The 20,284-nt window shown below is 30.3% G+C and overlaps 3 protein-coding genes across 3 annotated transcripts; 2 read left to right on the forward strand and 1 right to left on the reverse strand.

Annotated features, from left to right (window-relative positions):
* The first annotated feature begins 30 nt into the window (after nucleotides 1–30).
* LOC125599879 lies at nucleotides 31–988 on the forward strand. The gene is made up of 2 exons (XM_048772915.1): nucleotides 31–356; nucleotides 455–988. Exons 1-2 carry the CDS (start codon nucleotides 261–263, stop codon nucleotides 572–574), a joined length of 216 nt encoding a protein of 71 aa, XP_048628872.1. The 5' UTR covers nucleotides 31–260; the 3' UTR covers nucleotides 575–988.
* On the reverse strand, nucleotides 688–6,528 carry LOC106391519 (gamma-aminobutyrate transaminase POP2, mitochondrial-like). The gene is made up of 19 exons (XM_013832187.3): nucleotides 6,383–6,528; nucleotides 5,877–5,974; nucleotides 4,132–4,216; nucleotides 3,968–4,040; nucleotides 3,793–3,890; nucleotides 3,611–3,703; nucleotides 3,418–3,491; nucleotides 3,165–3,203; nucleotides 2,981–3,069; nucleotides 2,837–2,913; nucleotides 2,676–2,750; nucleotides 2,435–2,482; nucleotides 2,241–2,324; nucleotides 2,089–2,176; nucleotides 1,943–2,021; nucleotides 1,685–1,775; nucleotides 1,529–1,607; nucleotides 1,320–1,435; nucleotides 688–1,207 (listed from the first exon to the last, which is right to left on the reverse strand). Exons 1-19 carry the CDS (start codon nucleotides 6,425–6,427, stop codon nucleotides 1,130–1,132), a joined length of 1,509 nt encoding a protein of 502 aa, XP_013687641.1. The 5' UTR covers nucleotides 6,428–6,528; the 3' UTR covers nucleotides 688–1,129.
* An 11,907-nt stretch (nucleotides 6,529–18,435) lies between these two features.
* LOC111200986 (ribosomal RNA large subunit methyltransferase I-like) lies at nucleotides 18,436–20,284 on the forward strand. The gene is made up of 5 exons (XM_022692719.2): nucleotides 18,436–18,814; nucleotides 18,893–19,030; nucleotides 19,119–19,344; nucleotides 19,424–19,795; nucleotides 19,885–20,284. Exons 1-5 carry the CDS (start codon nucleotides 18,480–18,482, stop codon nucleotides 20,149–20,151), a joined length of 1,338 nt encoding a protein of 445 aa, XP_022548440.1. The 5' UTR covers nucleotides 18,436–18,479; the 3' UTR covers nucleotides 20,152–20,284.

The raw sequence follows: 20,284 nt of genomic DNA on the forward strand, positions 1-20,284 counted from the left end.
TCACAATTTATCTTCTGTTTTCTGTCTATTTATATTTTGATAATGGTTTATGGACTAATCTTGATTCTTGAAATATGTGAAAAGAAGGAAGAGACCACAGTTAAATTCAGAACCTAGTTTGCAACATTTTATCATTAACTGGTTAATAATGTATGGTTTAAGGTTGTGTGGTTATCAAGAAGGCATATATCATATAAAGAGCCTTATCCTCTAAACTTAATGATAAGTTTGGTTGGTGTTGTGAGGAGAGAAGAAAGAAAATGGATGGGCTTAGCCATATCGGTCTCCCTGTTCTGGGAATACTCGCAGTCTCCGTTGTCACGTTCTACGCCGTCAGCTTCGCTGAGATCAGAGAGGTTAGACCGTGTTATGAAACATAATCTTGTTTTAAGTGTCTGAGTAGAAGAAAAGATCATCAAGACAAATCTTGTTCTTGGTTTTTGGGAATGTGCAGAAATCGTTTAAAGATTTGTACGACTCGGAGAATGGAGAGGGAGCAGGGTTCAAGACTTCACTAAGTTCCAGAGAGAGGAGATTGAAAAGAGAAGCAAATAAAAAACGTCCTCGTTCTTGAAACCCAGGGTGATGGATGGTTGATGATTCGTGGTTTTTTTTTTTTTTTTTGCATAAGGATTTGATGATTCGTGTTCCATAACGTAAGCATGATGTTCTTTAGTAGATGTTCTATAATCACAATTCTCTGTTTCTGCAGTGGTCTATGTATTTCGTTTTCAAGTTCGAGTGCACTAAATTCCATTTGAGTCATTCTGGTCCGTGGGTTGGTTAGCCGCGTACCGAACCATATAGTCCAGTCTCTGGCCGTCGCTAGTTTAGGCCATTAACCACAAGTTCATGTAGCTGCAAGCCTGCAAAGTCACTATCTCAGAAACTGTTTTTGACTTTTAAAAACAATATCTATTTATGTCTCTGTATCTTTGGTTTGTTCAGATCACATTCACAGTCTTATTGTTGTTGTTTATTCATTCCATTTCCACCGAGTCGAATGCACTACATAACTAGACTTGTGTATTCGAAACAACAGATCCAGTCTTTGGAAAATAAAAGATACACTACACCTATTATGGTTCTGACACTTATTGCATATAACTGGAAACAATGACTCTGCTTCTCACTTCTTTTGCTGAGTCTTGAGTTCTTTAACCATCTCTTCTGTTGCCTTCAACGCTTTCCCATAGATAGTAATCAACTGAAACAATGGTAAGAAGCCAAATAGGAAGATTGTAAAACAAAAGGAGACTTTTAGGGAACTGGACACAAGATTTATCAGACAAATGTATCAATCAAGATTGGTAATTAACCTCATTAATCTCTTCAGGTGAGATAATGAGCGGTGGACACATCATTATGAGATCCCCTGCAACACGGACTATCATCCCCTGCTTCTTGCATTCGGCTGCAAAGTATTCGCCAACACCTGTAAGCATCAAAAATGAAAAAAAAAAAGGGTCGATGCCGTCTTTTAGTATGTGTAAGTAAAAAACTTTGACACTGTCTTCAAATGGTTTACCCCATTCTGGTGGAAACGGTTCGTGTGCCGATTTATTTTCTGTAAACTCAGTCGCGAGAATCAAACCAGTTCCTCTGATCTGAAAACCAAATGTCCAAATGGCTCAGTCATACTTCAGAAGTAAAAGAACTCATTAGTGAGTAAAATAAAGCGCACCTCTCCAATAATAGGACTAGTGGAGAAAGCTCTAAGACCTTCTTGAAACCTTGTGGAAACTCTGTTTACATGTTCTGGTATGTTCCTCTCCCTGCAATATGAATTGATCGTCAAGAAAGTACATATAAGTTAGAGTATACACAAATTCACGTCCCCGTGCCATTGTGCACTACAAGGTTTGATATTCTAACGAAACTGTAAAGAATGTGTGATATATTTGAGTTTTATTAATGAAAAAAATACAGTTTTTCAACTCACTTATAGATCTTTAACGCTTCAATTGCTACAGCACATGAAACTGGATGACCAGAATAAGTAAACCCATGCGCAAAAGTACCTGAATATAAACAACATTTTAAGATCAGGATATATAACTCCTTGGTGAACATAATACTAATACATACCTATCTTGTTGCTTTGAGAATAAATAACATCTGCCACTTCTTGACTCACAAGAACGGCTCCAATCGGCACATATGCTGAAGACAATGCCTGCATATTATTACTAACAGTTATTAAATGTTGCAAGTCTACTAACCAGCTCGGAAAATCTCACCTTAGCTAAGGACACAAGATCTGGTTTGATGTTGTATTTGTCACATCCAAACATTGTCCCAAGCCTTCCAAATGCACATATCACCTTAAAAGAAAGTTCAAACAAAATAAAATGGTTAATGATATATTTTCTTCTTGATAGATTTTTGGAGTTAATATGTGTGGACATGATAGTAATATTGATTACACATGTACCTCATCAGCAATGAACAAGATATCATATTTCTTAAGAACAGCTTGGACCTGTTGCACATAAAAGAGCAAAAAAAAAAAGCTTTTATAAACAAGAAAAAAAAAAAGAAGAAGAAAAATAGCTGTTTACGATCCAATTTATTTGTAGTTCCAAGGGACCTAAATATTATATAAGGATCATATCCAAATATTATATTGGTACTTGATTAGTACTAACAAGTTTTTTTTGTTGTTGGAAAATGACCTTTTCAAAGTAGGAATCAGGTGGAGGTATCACACCACCAGCACCCATGAGTGGTTCAGCTATAAAAGCACCAATCTGGAGACGATACATTTTGAGTTAGACTCTAGATGCCAAATTCATAAATATCGAACTTTTTGTTAAGTAATCTATCGAATGTTTACTGTTTGTGGTCCTTCTTTGAGGATAAGATCTTCTAAATTCTTAGCTAATCTGGTTGAGAACTCCTCTTCAGTTTCACCTGCATAAGAAATCACGTTAAGAAACATAAACTTACATCAAGTTTTCTAAGTGAAAATCACTCGTACCCGGAAGATGATAACGCCAATAGTGAGGACAATCCGTGCATCGCATATATGATGAAGGTAAGTCAAAATCTTGATGCATAACCGGCATGCTGTAACAGTGGATTAAGTTTGTTAGAAAAAGTTGTCGTTGTTTTTAACACTTCTCCTTGTTAGGAAGCTTAAATTAGAACTTTATCTATCTTACCTAGACAAACTTGCTGATACCAGAGTGGAGCCATGGTACCTGAAAACATAACATAACACTAGTAAACACTTTAACATCTAACATAAAGTTATTAGGGATGTGAGTAGCGAATAGAAGCGCAACGAAAAACATAGGTTTATGCGACTTTGGCTACATATATAAACATAATCCTGGTTCAGGCCTTAACTAACTTGACCAGCAAGAAACGTGTGATTAGATTCAAGGAACAAATTTATTTATTTATTTTTCTCACGATGTGCTTCTTGCGATGATCTTTTTCTTTTTGGGCCTTCCAAGTGCATTATTGTAATACCAAACCAGCTTGACCTGTATTAGGTGAAATCAGAGAGACGAGTATTAATCAACATATTTTTTGTTAATGAAACATATATAGATCTTTAAATTCTTATAACAAGGACTAACAGTTTAGTAGAGTTATGGAAAACCTGGGTATCATTAGCCTCTGATCCACTGTTTGTGAAAAATGCTTTGGCCATATTTTTGGCCGTGAACATGTCTAAAAGATCTTGAGCAAGATCCTGTTATTGCATGAAAAAACACCACAATGATCAACTTTTAAGTATAAACAAATCAGAAGAACGATACCAGAAAGGAAAATTCTAAGTACCAGTGAAGGTTTAGTAGTAAAGTTCCAAAAGGAGTGATAAAACGGCAAGGTGTTCAGCTGCGAAACCGCAGCAGAAACAAGCCGTGCCTCACTTCCTCCTGCAAGAGTTCCGAGGGGTATCAATCACATAACTTGCATATCAAGTCATGTACACTTATTAAAGGAATAACCTAACCTAATGCGGTACACCATAGACCAGCAAGAGAGTCAAGGTACTTTTTCCCATGGGCATCATACACATAACATCCCTGAAAATTTATGAAGAATGAGAGAAAAATGTTACATTTGCACGTTTGTATGGATGAACATTTACAATGTAGTCTATCACAAAAGGGCCACCTCGGATTTTGCTATGATCATCGGATCTAAATCAGAACTTTGCCACCCAGCTGTAAAAGGTGCTAGCATACTATGACCTTTAGGCCTGTAACAAAACAGCTTCGCAATGTCAATAATATACTCCTGATGCTTATAGTTGAACCTCCTTCGAATCAATTATCACTATATAAATTTGTGTAATGGCTAGCCCCGTAAGTGACATAACTATAGACGTGATTATTGTTTCTGAAAAAGTATAATTATATATTTTGGTGAATGAGATCCATCAAATTAAGAACGAAAATACCCTTCTTAAAAGCAAGAAAGTGCTTATATTACACCAAAAAGAAAGTGCTTATTTTTATAATCCTAATACAGAATACTAAGCTTCCAATTTTTACCAGAAAATACTAGGAACATAATTGGCTAAGGTTCTAATTTTATATTTTAATTTGGTTGTGACTGTAGATTTTAGTGTTGTGGAATTTTGCCTTTTGGTTATATATTTTAAAATTCTAATAAATCACTTCATAAATCTTTCAAAACTAAAATGTTAGTGATTTATATATTTTACTTTCTACAGTTCAAAAGAAAAAGAAATTGTATACCTTATAAAATTGTATACATCATAAATGAAATATATTAAAATTATGCATGTAAAAGATTCTACCGATTTATCAATCAAACCATAAAACTTCAAATTTACAAAAAAATACTCATACTTATCTCATAGAAAAGTTAACTACCAAACTTTCTAAAATTATATATTGAAAATATATTTTCACTAGTGGTGTTCATGTTACTTTAACTTACAAAAAGGTCAAAACTTTGGTATTTGTTTGCTTTGGCAAAAAAAAGGATTGGTATTTGTTTGGCATTTCTTAACCCCCCCCCCCCCCCCCCCCCCCCCCCCCCCACGATAATTTATTACTGTTCAAACTTCAGATAAATATAAAATTAATAAAAAAACTTTACTTTAGTTTATTTTAATTGATGGTTATTTCATTATTTACTAGAAGTTTTCTATTTTTCTATTTTACCTTTATTAGTTTAAAAAATAAAACCATAATGTAATTGTTTTTAGTTTGATTTATTCAAGTTTACTTTCACCTTTTAATTTTGCATTACTTAACTTTTGATAAAAATAATTGAAATTTATAAAGTTACTTTATTATATTATTCTTTATTTAATTACCATTTTTAAATATGTATATTTGTAAATATATGATCATTTCTAATAATATATACATTAAATAAAAATAACTTATATACGTTGATAAAATATATTTTAAATTATAATTATTTTAATAATAAAAATATGATCATCTATTGATGTAAAATTTTAATATTCGTAATTATTATTTATATATTAAAACATATTATTTTAATAAATATAAAAAAGTTATTAGGTATCATAAAATTTTACGAAAATGAATATTTACTGAGAAAAATATTTTTGATATAAAATTTATTAGTTATTACTATATTAAGAAACTTTTCCAAAAATATAAATCCGTATATAGAAAATCATCATTATTATATTTAAGAAATCTTACCAAAAACATAAATCTAAATATAGTAAATTTTATATGTCACAATTAAATTTATGCCATGTCATATTTCTTTTAAGCCATGTCATCATTTTTTTGTGAAAGTTAATGTAGTGATGATACATATACAAATCACTTCTCAAATATAGTCTAGGGGATATACCTTCTTATAATCCATACCCTATTTCTCTAGAAATATATAACTATGAAACTCACCCAACTGTGTTTCTCTTAACCGTTGATGCCTCTGTGGTGAAGATCCTCGAGCCAGGCATGCGTTGGGAAGAAGCAAGATACCTGCTCTGCAAATTAACCTGACAAATATATGAGAGGAGTGATATTAGCACAGTGAGGTTGAGCTTTGAATCACATCACTAATTCTTTTCCTTTGGTAATCAAAAATTTCAGACTTTAGGTTACTCGATCATAGAACATAACATGAAACTCAAACTGTCAAATATTAAACATTCTCATACTTAAAATGGCTGACTACTATATTCATAGACGAAACCAAGCAGTGTTTTTAATGACTATAAAAATATTATAACAAATGTAAACTTATAAATTCTGATAAGTGCATATATGAAATTAATTAAAATTAACTTTAAATGATTTCGTCAAAAGAAAAACTTTAAAAGATTATGGCTGCATGTGGACTACTCTCTCTTTACTAGCTTCGCTCCTGAACACAACAGTCTACAAAAGTAGAAGCTAGTAAGAACCTGAGTGGTACGCGCCAGGCGTCGGAGGCTGTTGATGACGGCCATTTTCTGGTAAGTTGAATCTAGGAGTCTAGGACCAGAGCGAAAAATCAGAGAGGGACAAAGTATTAGAGAAGATGAAAGGTGAAGCGAGAGAATTCTGTGAGAGATAGAGTTCTTGAGGTTGGTTTATATAGACAAGATGACTTTTACCATTTGTTTTTTATTTATAAAAGTCGTTTGTGGATGGTCAATAATTTAACAGAAACTATATATAATCTTTTACACATTCGGATTTTTTGTCGTCACATATTCCTTTTAAGTTGGTACTAAAATCATATTTCTTGAAAGTATTTACATAAAAATATTTTTACTTCTACCAGAAGTTAGAAAACAATATTCTCTATTTCTAAAAAATTTATGTTTCGTTTGTTAGCACATATGAAAAATATTAAATTTTAATTATAAATGTGCATTTTAATAAACTATTTTCATATAATTTTAAATCAAGAGCATTTTAGAAAATATAAGTAATTTTTGAAATTCACAGATCACCGTTATTAAATAATAAAAATTACAAACAAAATTTAAAATATATATTATTTTGAAACGTACTTTTACTTTAAAGCTTTTATCTGTTGGAAACAAATAGAGTACAGTTCAATAAATGTTGGGGAAATTACATGTTTATCATTTTCATGCTACCACTTTTCATTTTTACCACTACTAAAGAGACATTTTCAAAAATATCTTCTTTATTAAGTGGCAAAAAACTTTTATGACCTTGTTATTTATATATATAATAAATCATTATTTAAATAAAAAAATAAAATAAAAAAATAAAAAAAAAATAAAAAAAATAAAAAATAAAATAAAAAAGTAAAACTTTTTTTTATGTTTTCGAATTATACTTTTTCAAATTCAAACTTTTTTATAAATTTTTTTTTTGAAATTTTTTTCGATTTTTTTTTCAAATTTCTTTTTGAAAAACGAAAATTATGTTTGAAACTATTTTTTAAAATTTTTTATATATTTTTGAAGTATTTATTTATATATTTATTAGAATCCTAAATTTCACATTCCAAAAAATCTACCTCACTCCTCAACTCTAAACTCTAAGTCTAGATTAGTTAACCCTAAGGGTATAATTGTCTTTTACCCTTCATTAAAAGTGAAGGTAAAAGTGGTTAGTGTAAACATGAAAAGTGGTACTATGAATGTACTATTTGTGGCAATTTCCCCATTTTTTAAAAGAAGTTTTTTTTTTACTGATGTGGACGCTCTATGGAACCTCTTCGATTACACCAGGTTTTGGGAAGGAGACTTTGATTAATTAGCTGAGTCTGAGACTACGATTTTCAGTAAGGTTTTAAATGAAAATGATAAAAGAGTATATGCATATTTATTAGCGGTCGTTAACTCAACTGGAAAAGATTCTAGCCATTATATCATAAGTCTCTAGTTTGGATGAAATTAATATTAAATGTTGTGGTTTTAGGTTTTGTGAATTACGAGTTTTGGATTCAAATTTTCTGAATTCTATCTACTCATGCAAAAAATCTCACATCCATATATTATGTTATTATTATCGTGTGCTCACTGATTACTACTCCCTCTGTTTTTTAATATAAATCATTTTATAGAAACTTTTTGTTCCAAATTATATGTCGTTTTGGATTTTTTATGTAAAATTTATTTAATGTTGTTTGACCAATGATAATATATCATCTATTTTTCTATTGGTTAAATTGTAGTTAGGTAAATAATTATGATGTTTTTATTTAGAAAATATAAAAAATTAATGATTTTCTTAATCTATGTACATATCTGTAAAATGACTTATATTAAAAAATGGAGGGAGTATAAGTTATCAGTTGTTATTTATAGTTTGACAACTTTTTAAAATATTAGAGATGGAGATGGTCTCATATACTACAATAAAGAAGTAACAATTCTTTGAAAGATCAGCACTAGTGGTTTCATTTCAGAACACGTAAAGTAGGTAAATTACTAGAAATATTATATAGGCTCTAATCCGTAACCAACAAAGGAATATAAAAAATAAGAAGAAAATGAATAAAGAGTTTGATAAAAAAAAGAATAAAGAGTAATAAAGTAAAAAGAATAAAAAGTAATACCTATTACTTATATTCCTCTCCGATTTGAAAAAACAAATGTAGTATATAATTCCTTAAATGTAAAAGAATGTTAAAGAATCATAGATAACAAATATTCTGGTAAACAATGTAATTTGTAAGAAACGATTAGGAATTCACTATTTCAACTCATTTCTTTGGTCACCATTTAAAATCATAATGTGAACTAAACTTGATCTACGCATCTGAGCAGATTTTGATTTTTACTTTTTTTTAAATAAATTGTTTAATGACATTTTAAACACATAAGTAATTTGAATATTTTTAGGTTCCTACAAACCTACCAATATTAGGAAGGATCTGACTCGAACCCCGTCCAAATGGAGTTTAATTTTAAAACCAAAAAAAACATGATCTCCAAATCCATACTATAATGGTACTTGGATGCCCATGTCTAACTGATCCTGTAAACAAATAAAAAATGATTTGTTAACCGGTTTGATTTTTTTTGGTCACGAATGAAGCAATTTAATTCAAACCTATAAAATTATTATGGTTAATACAAAAAATAAATTATGTCGAATTATTATAGTAAATACAATTAAAAAAATTCCCTAGATATTTTTTTAGTTTATTTTCACAAAAAGAACCACCAAAGAGAAAAATGACCAAAAGAGTTAAAAAAAATAAATAAATATACTCTTATACCTCTAGTGTTAACCTAGTGTTAACTAATCTAGATTTAAGGTTTAGAATTGGGTGGGGTTTTGAGAGTGGAGATTATTTTTAAAAAAAATTAATAAATTAAAAACCAAAATAAAAAATATATTTTTTTAAATAGTTTCAAAAAGCTTTTTCGAATTTCAAAAAGAATTTGGAACAAAAATCAACTAGAGTTTTGAACAAAAAAATTATAAAAGTTCGAATTGAAAACATATAATTTAAAATTATAAAAATACATTTTTTATTTTAAATTTATATATCTATAAAATAAGGAGTAGAAGAGTATTTTACCTCTTTAATGAAACTTCTTTTGGTATTTTTTGACTTTTTGTGACAAAAAATTTGAAAAGGCTATTTGGAGAAAATTGTGCTTAGGAAGTGTAATAAAAGATGTAACAAAATATTTAAAATTAAGTAATAATTGAAATGGTTAGAGTTAGTTAAAAAAATAAATATCAGTAAGAAATTATTTAAAAATAGATAAATATTGATTTGTACTTCATTTTTGATAGAATAGATTAATGAGCCATTATTGGTACATAGAGATGTCAAACAGGTTTACCTATCCCGTTCTGTTCTGTACCGCGGCGGGTTAGTCATCGAGTGGGTCCTGACAGGCTTGTCCCGTGCGGACTGCGATCTTTAAAATGTTGACCCAAATTTGTACCACAGAATATATAGACCTTCGCGGGACGTCCCACGGGACGCCTCCTTATCAAACCGCCTGTTATAGCTTCTTTCATGAATGTTCAAGTAGAAGAGTTGTGTAAGATAGTTGAAGAGAGTTCATTAAGCTTCACTAAAACCTTATCAAAATCAATGCCACAAAGCTCTGTTTGTGCTTGCGCTCTTGAGTTAAAAGTCTTCTTTTGTTATCATCATAAGCTTTTGTTAAGTTTAAATCCGATTGAGTTATTGTCTTTGTAATAATTTGGCTCAAGTGTTGTATGTTTTCGTCAAACCATCTCCCTTTTTAATTATTTGGATTGCAAAAAAAATTTGTGGATCATTTTGTCAAATTATACAAGTGACGTGATATACAACTAACGTTTCTCCTAAACAACACCATTGTAACCAAATTTAATTTAAGAAAAACACCACTTCACAGTACTGAAAACAAAACCAATTAATTGTAATAAAGCAATTCATAGTTGTGTGTAATAAAAAGAGAAAACCAAATCAAAACACCACAAGAGCTTGATTCTTCATCGCTAGAACTAGAGTCGTCATCGCCGTAGCTCAAATCATCATCACCGGAGCTTGAATCATCATCACCGAAACTTCTTATATTTTATGGGACACAAGAATCGCTTTCTTTTCACTCTCTTTCTCATTTTTTATGTAAAATAAGAAATGAAGAAAAAAATACGGGTTATATAATCTTGCATGATCCGTTTCGGTCCATCTCGCAAAAGATCCAGTCCCATCCTGCGGAGCCCGCAAATTTACGGGCCTAGAATACTTCGTCTCAATACTGTTCTGCGACAGTTTTTTATGGACCAGGTCCGCGGTCTAAATCTATGGTTACCATATCTATTGGCACAGTTACCTTTGTTTCCTTTTTCGGTACCCACGTGTTACACATGTATACATCTAACGGCACATATTTGATCCGTCCGAATACGTTTTCTTGATTTCACATATTATCTTGATAAAAATTGAAAAACAAATTTTCAAATTTTATTTAATAAATCAGTACAGTTTTATTTGAGGAAAATCACTTCAGTCCGTTTCATCCGAAATGTTATAAAGATTAGGTACCGACAAAAAAAAATTATAACTGTATAAAAAATTATAATTCCGCAAATGCAATTACATTATAGTGACTAGTGAGTTATAATTGAATCACGTTACAATTTACGATAATAATGCAACGATTTCTGAGAATTCAGAATTCCTTTTGTTTTATTTTCTTTTGGTTTATATAAAACATTTTGGCCACAAGAAATGGTCTTTGCTACAGAAGAATTCTTATAAGAACAAGCTCCTCTTGGTAGCATCTGAAGGTTTTAGGCAGTCATCCCAAGGTAAAATCATAACTGTACTTGAATAAAATAATATTTGATATGTCAAGTGTCAAGACACTGCACGGCTATTGGTCAGCTTAACTAAACTCAAGTCGACATTTGCTTAATTACTAATTTACTAATCACTCACTCTGTTGCTTATTGCTACTTAATTGTTTTGTTTGTAAGATTAGAACATATCACATTGTACGTACTTCTTATGTGGCACAATGTGTATTTCTTCCGCTTCACTCTCTTTTAAGAGAAGTGTTTGCTCATGATTTCTTGTATATCGATTGTTTGTACAACTTCGGTGATAAATGCTTATAGCAACTAAGCAGCGTCGTTTGATTACGAATCTAGACACGTTATGATGTTAATATGTAAGTTAAGGGAACTGATCTGGGAGTTATGTATGAAAAGCAACTAAGGATGATTACTTTAATATGCAGCACGATGAATATACAGTGTCTATATCCCGTGCCGGTCTCAGGTATATTCTATTAAACTGAAATACAAAACATTATTTACCTAATTTTAAATAATTTTTACATATTTTTATTCATCTTCAAAACTAATTTTAACCGATTCATTTATCTTTTTCAAAATAATTCGACATCATTTATTACAGAGATACAAAACAAAACTTACATATTTTAAGTGTTTTACTACATTTTTTACATTCTTTTTTCACTCTTCCAAACTACTTTATTAATTGTATTTACCATAATAATTTGATATTTATTTTACGTATTAACCATAATAATTTCACATGTTTGAATAAAATTGTTCTATTAGTGACAAGAATTCAATCTATTCTATTAAAACTGAAGTGCAAAACATTACTCACCTAATTTTAAGTGATTTTTTACATTTTCTGCATTCATATTTTAAATTAATTTTAACCATTTCATTTATTTTATTTTTCAAATAATTTGACATCATTTATTACAGAGGTACAAAACATAACTTACATATTTTAACTTTTTATTATGTTTTTACATTTTTTTCACTCTTTCAAACTACTTCATTAATTATATTTACCATAATAATTTGACATCATTTATTTTATGTGTTAACCATAATAATTTTATATGTTTGAAAGAAATTGTTCTATTAGTGAAAAGAATTCAAACCAGTTAACAAATAATTTTTTTTATTTACATAATAAGTTAGACATGGGCATTCAGGTACACGTTCGGATACAAATTGGTTTTTCTGGTATTGCGTTTTTTTGGATTTTAAAATTAAAGTCCGTTCAAGTAGCATAAATTTTTAGACATGATTCGAGTCAGACTCTTCCGGGTCCGGGTAGGTTCGTAAGAATCTAAAAATATCTAAATAACCTAAAAATATCATTAACCATTTATAAAAGGTAAAAGCTAATTATGCGCTGGTGCGCGGATCAAGCTCTAGTCGCTTTTAACCACACCCCCCCCCCCCCAAAATAATAAATAAATTGAAGAAAATTATATAGATATAACTCTCAAAAAAAATTTAGACCTCCAAATTTAAATTAAAAAAAAAATTAGCTAAAATTTTGGTAAATCGTCTATAACCTCCTAAATCTCAGAGTCGAAAAAATCATATAATAAGAAGAACGTTTCCTGGTATTAACTAAACTTCAATGTCAGCCAAAGTTTCTTCCCTATCACATAACTCAAAACATCCTTTATTTTTATATATCAACAACCATATATCACACCATCTTTGGTTTGGTTAGATGGTTTTGATCATATCGTTTTGGCCATTGTTCTTTATTCCTTATATCTAATGCAGTAATTTAGACTTGCTTATTAGAAACTACATGGTTTCTATCGTTCAGACCATTTTGCATAGATTGTCATGTGGTGAGATGGTTGAAAAGAGATGATTTATTATGTTGCATGGATGCTTTATTATGCATATAAACCGAATTCGTGAATTGTTCAAAGAAAAATGTCAAACAATTCAAGAAGAAAGTCATGTCAGAATATTTGAAACCACTATTTCGTGGACAGCATTACAACTCTTGTCTCTCACTTCTTTTACTGAGCCTTGAGCTCTTTTACCCTCTCTTCCGTACCTTTTAATGGTTTCCCATAGATATCAATCAACTGCGAAGATGATTTAAAAATAAAAACAATGTGGGAAAAGAAAAGAAAAACAAGATATAGCGCAGATTAATGTCTCAAGAATTGTATATAACTTACATCATTGATCTCTTCAGTTGAGATTTGTTGTGTGTAAAGTGTAAACTAATCCCAAGAATCAAATATGTTCCTATTATCTGAAAACCATCTCAAAATGTTCAATCAAAGACTTCAACAGAAAGGTAGTGAGTATCTAACCAAAGAGAGATTATACCTCTCCAATAATAGGACTACTCTTGGCAAAAGCTTTAAGACCATCTTGAAACCTTGGGGCAACTCTGGGGACATGTTCTGGTATGTTCCTCTCCCTGTCATATGAATATGTGCGTAAAAAAGTGAAGACAAGCATAGAGACACGAAAAACATAAACAAGCAATTTAAATTGGCTCATTTGCGTAAAGGAACAAAGCAACGAACGTACTTGCATATCTTTAAATTCATGAGCAATTTAAACTGGCTCATTTAATTTAAACTGGCTCATTTGCATATCTCAGCACATGAAACAGGATGACCAGAGTAGGTAAATTCATGTGAGAAAGCACCTTAAATACCAAAATCATAAATAGTTTCATAAGATCAGGACATTGAAATATTACTACGTTAAGCATAACTAATACATACCTAGCTTGTTGCTTTGAGAAAATGACATATCCTACTTCTTGACTCATAAGGATGGCTCCAATCGGCAGATATGCTGAAGACAGTGCCTGCATTTATTAAAAATCATTTACCAATAGTTTGGAAAAGTTTTTCAACAGTGGTTAAAAATGTACAAATCATCTGACAAACTCTCACCTTGGCTAAGGACACAAGATCTGGCTTGATGTTGTATTTGTCACAGCAAACATTGTCCCGAGCCTTCCAAATGAACAAATCACCTTATAGACCAAACATAAAGAAAACGGATAATGATATCTTATAGTACACATGGTTCAATAAGATAGCGCATATACCTCATCAGCAATGAACAGGATGTCATACTTCTTAACAACAGCTTGAATCTGCAGTACAGAAATGAGAAAAAAGAACACATCACATCCACAATCTCCTAACAATGAAACATATTAATCATTGCAATTGGTATTTACTGCCAACAAAAGTTCTGAAAATGACCTTTTCAAAGTATGTAGCAGGCGGATGTATCACACCACCAGCACCCATTACTGATTTAGCGATAAAAGCACCAATCTGGTAAAAATACCATTTGCGTTAGATTGAGATGCCAACATCATCGTTACTGCATGAAGATTGTAATTTCCTTAGATTACTCACAGTTTCTGGTACCTCTTTAATGATAAGATCCTTTAAATTCTTGGCTAATCTGGTTGAGAGCTCCTCTTCCGTTTTGCCTGCACCAAGAATTATCCATGGAATACAAGAATATTTTCATAAAAACAATACTGATGTGGAGCTACCACATCTCCGCATAGCAGTCAAAAGTTTGTATGACAATGCTATCTATCTATACGGTATAATAAAGTTACGCAGAAGAAAGCTGGAGATACATAAAACATTGTTAGATAACTTTGGATGGAAAATAAACAAAACTCATGCTGAAAATTGCTGAAACGCATAAAAAATTCAATTCATCTTTATAATATTATTTGGAAAGTCAGTTATCTCCTTGTCGCGCTCACAACAATAATTTTTTACAGAGGCGTCCTTAATGAATTGAAAATATAATATCTAATTACCATTATTTCAAAAGTTTTTAAATTTATGTCAATTAGGGTTTTAATTTTAATTTCCTTTCTTATATTTTCAAAATAACATATATAGTAAAAATGAAATATTTATAAAATAAATAAAAGAAAAACATATTTACAAAAGGAAAAACATATTTTATAAATACATGAGCATGAAAATATTATATATGTAATATGTTTACATAAAAAGGAAAGCTTACAAAAAAATATTTATATTAAAAAGAAATAATCATCGCTTTAAAATATAAATTTAAACAAAATAAAAAATTATTTGGAAAGTCAGTTTCCTACTTGTCGCGCTCACGTTAGTTCTTACAATAATTATTTACAGATGTGTCTTTAATGAATTAAAAATATAATATGTAATTACCATTATTTTTAAAGGTTTTTAATTTATGTAAATTAGGGTTTTAGTTTTAATTTCCTATCATATATTTCAAAATAACATATATGATATATAATAAAAAAGAAATATTTATAAAATAAATAAAAGAAAAACATACTTACAAAAGGAAAAACATATTTTAGGAAAACATATTTTATAAATATATGAGCATGAAAATATTATATATGTAATATGCTTCCATAAAAAGGAAAGTTTACAAAAAAATATTGATATTAAAAAGAAATAATCATCGCTTTAAAATATCATTTTAAACAAAATAAAATATATTTTTAACAGTAAGATAATATTTTCCTTATATCAAATCTTTTTTGAATACTCTTAAAAATAATTTTAAATAACATAGACCATGATACTTTTGATGAACTAAAATATTTATAATCACTAATATTCTGATGTTTTATTCATTTTTTCCTAAATTTGCTTTGTTAAATTTTTAATTTTTATTTACATTTTCTATATAATTTTTATCAAACTAAATAAATAAAAATATAAAAACTTTACAAAACTTATTATACCACTAAAATTAATTAAGGCTTAATACTTTTTGGTTTATATTTTTCTTCTATATGTGTATAACAAAATATACTTATAATAATAAATATAAAACAGTACGAATTTCTGTATTTAATACTACTTATAATTTTCAATTTATAATTTACACATAAAAATTATAAATTACTTCAAAGTTACAAAAAATATTTTAATTATTTTGCAAAATATTGATATTTGTTCATAAACTTTCAAAATTTTATGGGCTATATCCATATATGAAAATTTTTACTTATCATCATTTTAGTTTTTTTCTAATATTTTACAAATCACCAAATATCAAATTATTCGAAAAAATTACGAAAGTATAGTTACATTTTAAAGATGGAGAACTGAACTTAGGCAATGAATAAAGGGAAATTGCCACAAATACCACATTCATAGTACCACTTTTCATGTTTACACTAACCATTTTTACCCTCACTTTTAATGAAGGATAAAATACAATTACACCCTTAGGGTTAACTAATCTAGACTTAGGATTTAGAGTTGAGGGGGTGGGGTAGGGTTTTTGGAATGTGAAATTTATGATTCTAATAAATATATAAATACTTAAAAAATATATAAAAAATAGTTTCAGACATAATTTTCGTTTTTCAATAAGAAATTTGAAAAAAAAAATTAAAAAAAAATTTGGAAAAAAAAATTCAAAAAATAAAATTTTAATCAAAAATTCGAATTTGAAAAAGTATAATTCGAAAACATAAAAAAAAAATTTACATTTTTTTTTTTTTTTTTATTTTTTTATTTTTTATTTTTTTATTTTTTATTTTTTTGTGTTTTTTATTTAAATTATGATTTATTATATATATAAATAACAAGGGCATAAGAGTCTTTTGCACTTAATGAAGAAGATATTTTTGAAAATCTCTCATTAGTGGTGGTAAAAATGAAAAGTGGTACTATGAAAGTGGTAAACATGTAAATTCCCCATGAATAAAACTAATCAAATTTATTTGAACTAAAATCAAAAATATTATACTTCAATTTGATGAAATATATGTATCTCAATATAACCCAAAATTGATTAATCTTCCAAAATTTTATACCCAAAATTAAAAGGGTAATTGTCACAAATATCACATTTATAGTACCACTTTTCATGTCTACACTAATCATCACTTTTACCTTAACTTTTAATGAAGAGTAGAAGAATACACTTATACCCTTGGGTTAACTTTTGACTGGGGTAGGGTTTTTGGAATATGAAATTTAGGATTCTAATAAATATATAAATAAATTCTTAAAAAATATATAAAAAATTTTAAAAAATAGTTTCAAACATAATTTTTGATTTTCAAAAGAATTTTTTTTTAAAAAAAAATCGAAACAATTCAAAAAATAAAATTAGAAACAAGTTCGAAATTGAAAAAGTATAATTCGAAAACAATAAAAAATTATTATTTTTTTAATTTATTTAAATAATGATTTATTACATATATAGAGAACAAAGGTATAAGATTCTTTTACCACTTAATGAAGAATGTATTTTTGAAAATGTCCCTTTAATAGTGGTAAAGATGAAAAATAGTAAAATGAAATTTCTCCAAATCAAAAGTCTAATTACTATAATAATATATTATTGTTTATAGTAATAGTTTATTTATTTTAAACATATAAATTATGGAATGACTCCAAACATATATAAATGAAAATGAAATATTAAAAAGTGTTACAATTTAATTTTAAATTATATATATATACATAATTTTTTTACATATCATTTTTCCCTCCATTATGTAATTTTTAATCGATCAATATTTTTTTTCTTTAATTGTCAAAAAATATATATTAAATTATACATAATCTGACGACTAAACAAATGTATACATAACCTTACTGAAAAAATTAAACAAATATAAACCGATTACCAAAGGAAAGCAAATAACAAAATTTATTAAAACTTTAATCTATTGAAAAAAAAATACTATGCTCGAATTCGGAGAAATGAATAAAAGGCAATATATTCAAATAATAAACAAATCGACTAGATAGTATAAATCTAATTAGCTAATATAATATTATTTAAAATTATACATATAAATTACAGAGTGATTTAAAATAAAATTAAAAATATTAATCATTAGCTAAACAATTTCCTTCTTCCAAAATTAAAATATTAAAAATTAAACAATTTTCCTTCTTCCAAAATGCTGAAATCATTGGCTCAAGCTAGCAAAAGCTGATATCGTGTAAATATGGACGGTGGCCAAAAAAGAAACAAACCAACATCAAACCTTAAAAAGGTTCCACATTCTCACTTTGTCAGCAAATACTAATGCGAGGAAAAGGTACGAAGCAAACATGTAATCAAGGCAACATTATCAAACGCGACCTCGTTAAGAAAAAAGAAAAAAAAAATGAACTAAGTAATCATCTATGTTTATCACTGCCCTAGTTATAGATAAACCCAGCCCAATAAGAGCCCACTAGCGGGTTATGTGGTAAATTAGTAAAGAAGAGCCAGAGCCATATCCACCACCACCGAGCCAAGAGGAAAATGGCAATGGTGGTGGCCGTGGGTGTGCTCCACAACCACCTCCTCTCTGCGTCTTCTCGAATAGTTTGTTTATCTTCTTGTTCTCGCCCTCCCCTCTCAGTCTCGTCAGGTGTTGCTAAGGTGGTTCTTAAAAAGGGAAAGACACAGCTCTTCAAAGACGGAAGTCCAATGGTGTACAGTGGAGCCGTGGACAGGATCATCGGAAAACCGCCTCCACAGACCGGAGATGTTGTCATTGTCGCCGATGGCACCGAGAATCCCATTGGCTGGGGGTTGTATAACTCCGTATCTATGTTCTGTGTTCGCCTTATGCAGCTCCAACACGAATCCACCAGGTTTCTTTCTTTCTTTCTTTCTTTCTTTGGAGTCAACTTGTTTTGCTTCATATTGATTCCTTTTCTTCTTATTGGCAGAGATCCTTCGTGTGCACTCAACATTGAGAAGCTTCTCCAAACTAGAATCACTCAAGCAGTTCAGTTGCGGAATAGTTTGGGACTCCCCTCGGATAATAATACTAATGCTTATCGTCTTGTCAACAGTGAGGGAGATAGGTGTTCTCACTCACTCACTCACTCACTAGCTAAATCTCAATCAAAATTTTTTTTTTTCAATCTTCTTCTAACATATCATTATCTTTAGATTGTCTGGATTGATAGTGGATGTGTTTGGAGATATAGCTGTGGTTGCATCCTCCGCCGCTTGGCTTGAAAAATACAGGAGTCATGTGGAGGCTTGCTTGAGATCAATCAATGGTATTAATCACATTAACTGGAGACCCTCTCTTGATGTTCTCAAAGAAGATGGCTTTGATATCTCCTCTTTGAAACAAACATCATCTGCTCCTCCTCTCCCCGAGAGATCAATGGTCTTTGCTTCCCCTTGGCTATCTTTATGGAAACAATCATCAGGGAATGATCTTTCTTTCTTATCCTCCTCCCCCTTAGGTGGTGGAAAATGGTATCTCTTACGCAATCTCTCTAGAGGGACAGAAGACAGGGTTCTACACTGATCAACGCGAAAACCGCCGCTTCATATCGACCATCTCCGCTGGCAAAAGGGTTCTTGATCTTTGCTGTTATAGTGGTGGATTCGCACTAAATGCTGCGAGCGGAGGTGCCACCAGTGTCCTCGGTGTTGATTCATCTTTGCCTGCTTTGGAGCTCGCCAGAGAGAATGTAATCCTCAACCGTATGGATCCAGAGAAGGTTGCTTTCTTCAAACAAGATTCTACAGAGTTCATGAAGGGCGCTCTGTCAAGGGAAGAGACATGGGACATCGTCATCCTAGACCCTCCTAAGCTAGCTCCAAGGAAAAAGGTTGGCCCCTTGGGACTTGTTTTCTTTTTCTTTTTCTTCTATTGATTTACAGGAATAGTTATTGAGAGGTTTTGAATATGCTCTGCTAGGTTTTACATAACGCGGCAGGAATGTACAGGAATCTCAACTCGTTGGCGATGAGATTGACAAGTAGTGGAGGTTTGTTGATGACATGCTCATGTTCAGGTGCCATGACACAGAGCGGGAAGTTCTTGGGCATTCTTCAGAGCGCTGCAGCTATGGCGGGAAGGAAGATCACTGTGGTTAGGGAGGCAGGAGCTGCTTCTGATCACCCTCTCGACCCATCCTACCCTCAAGGCCAGTACCTCTCCAATATTCTGCTTCGGGTGCTCTGAGTTTTCGTTTCAACAAATGCTCAATATTATTTTTTAGGTTTGTTGGGGACAAAAGTAATTTAGTTTGAACTTGTTTGTTATAGATATTTGGAGTATCAGCTCTCACCGAATGAACCATTTTTGCAAGCAAGGA

The sequence above is a fragment of the Brassica napus genome, unplaced genomic scaffold (assembly GCF_020379485.1).
Source record: "Brassica napus cultivar Da-Ae unplaced genomic scaffold, Da-Ae ScsIHWf_2046;HRSCAF=2696, whole genome shotgun sequence".
NCBI classification, from domain to species: Eukaryota; Viridiplantae; Streptophyta; class Magnoliopsida; order Brassicales; family Brassicaceae; genus Brassica; species Brassica napus.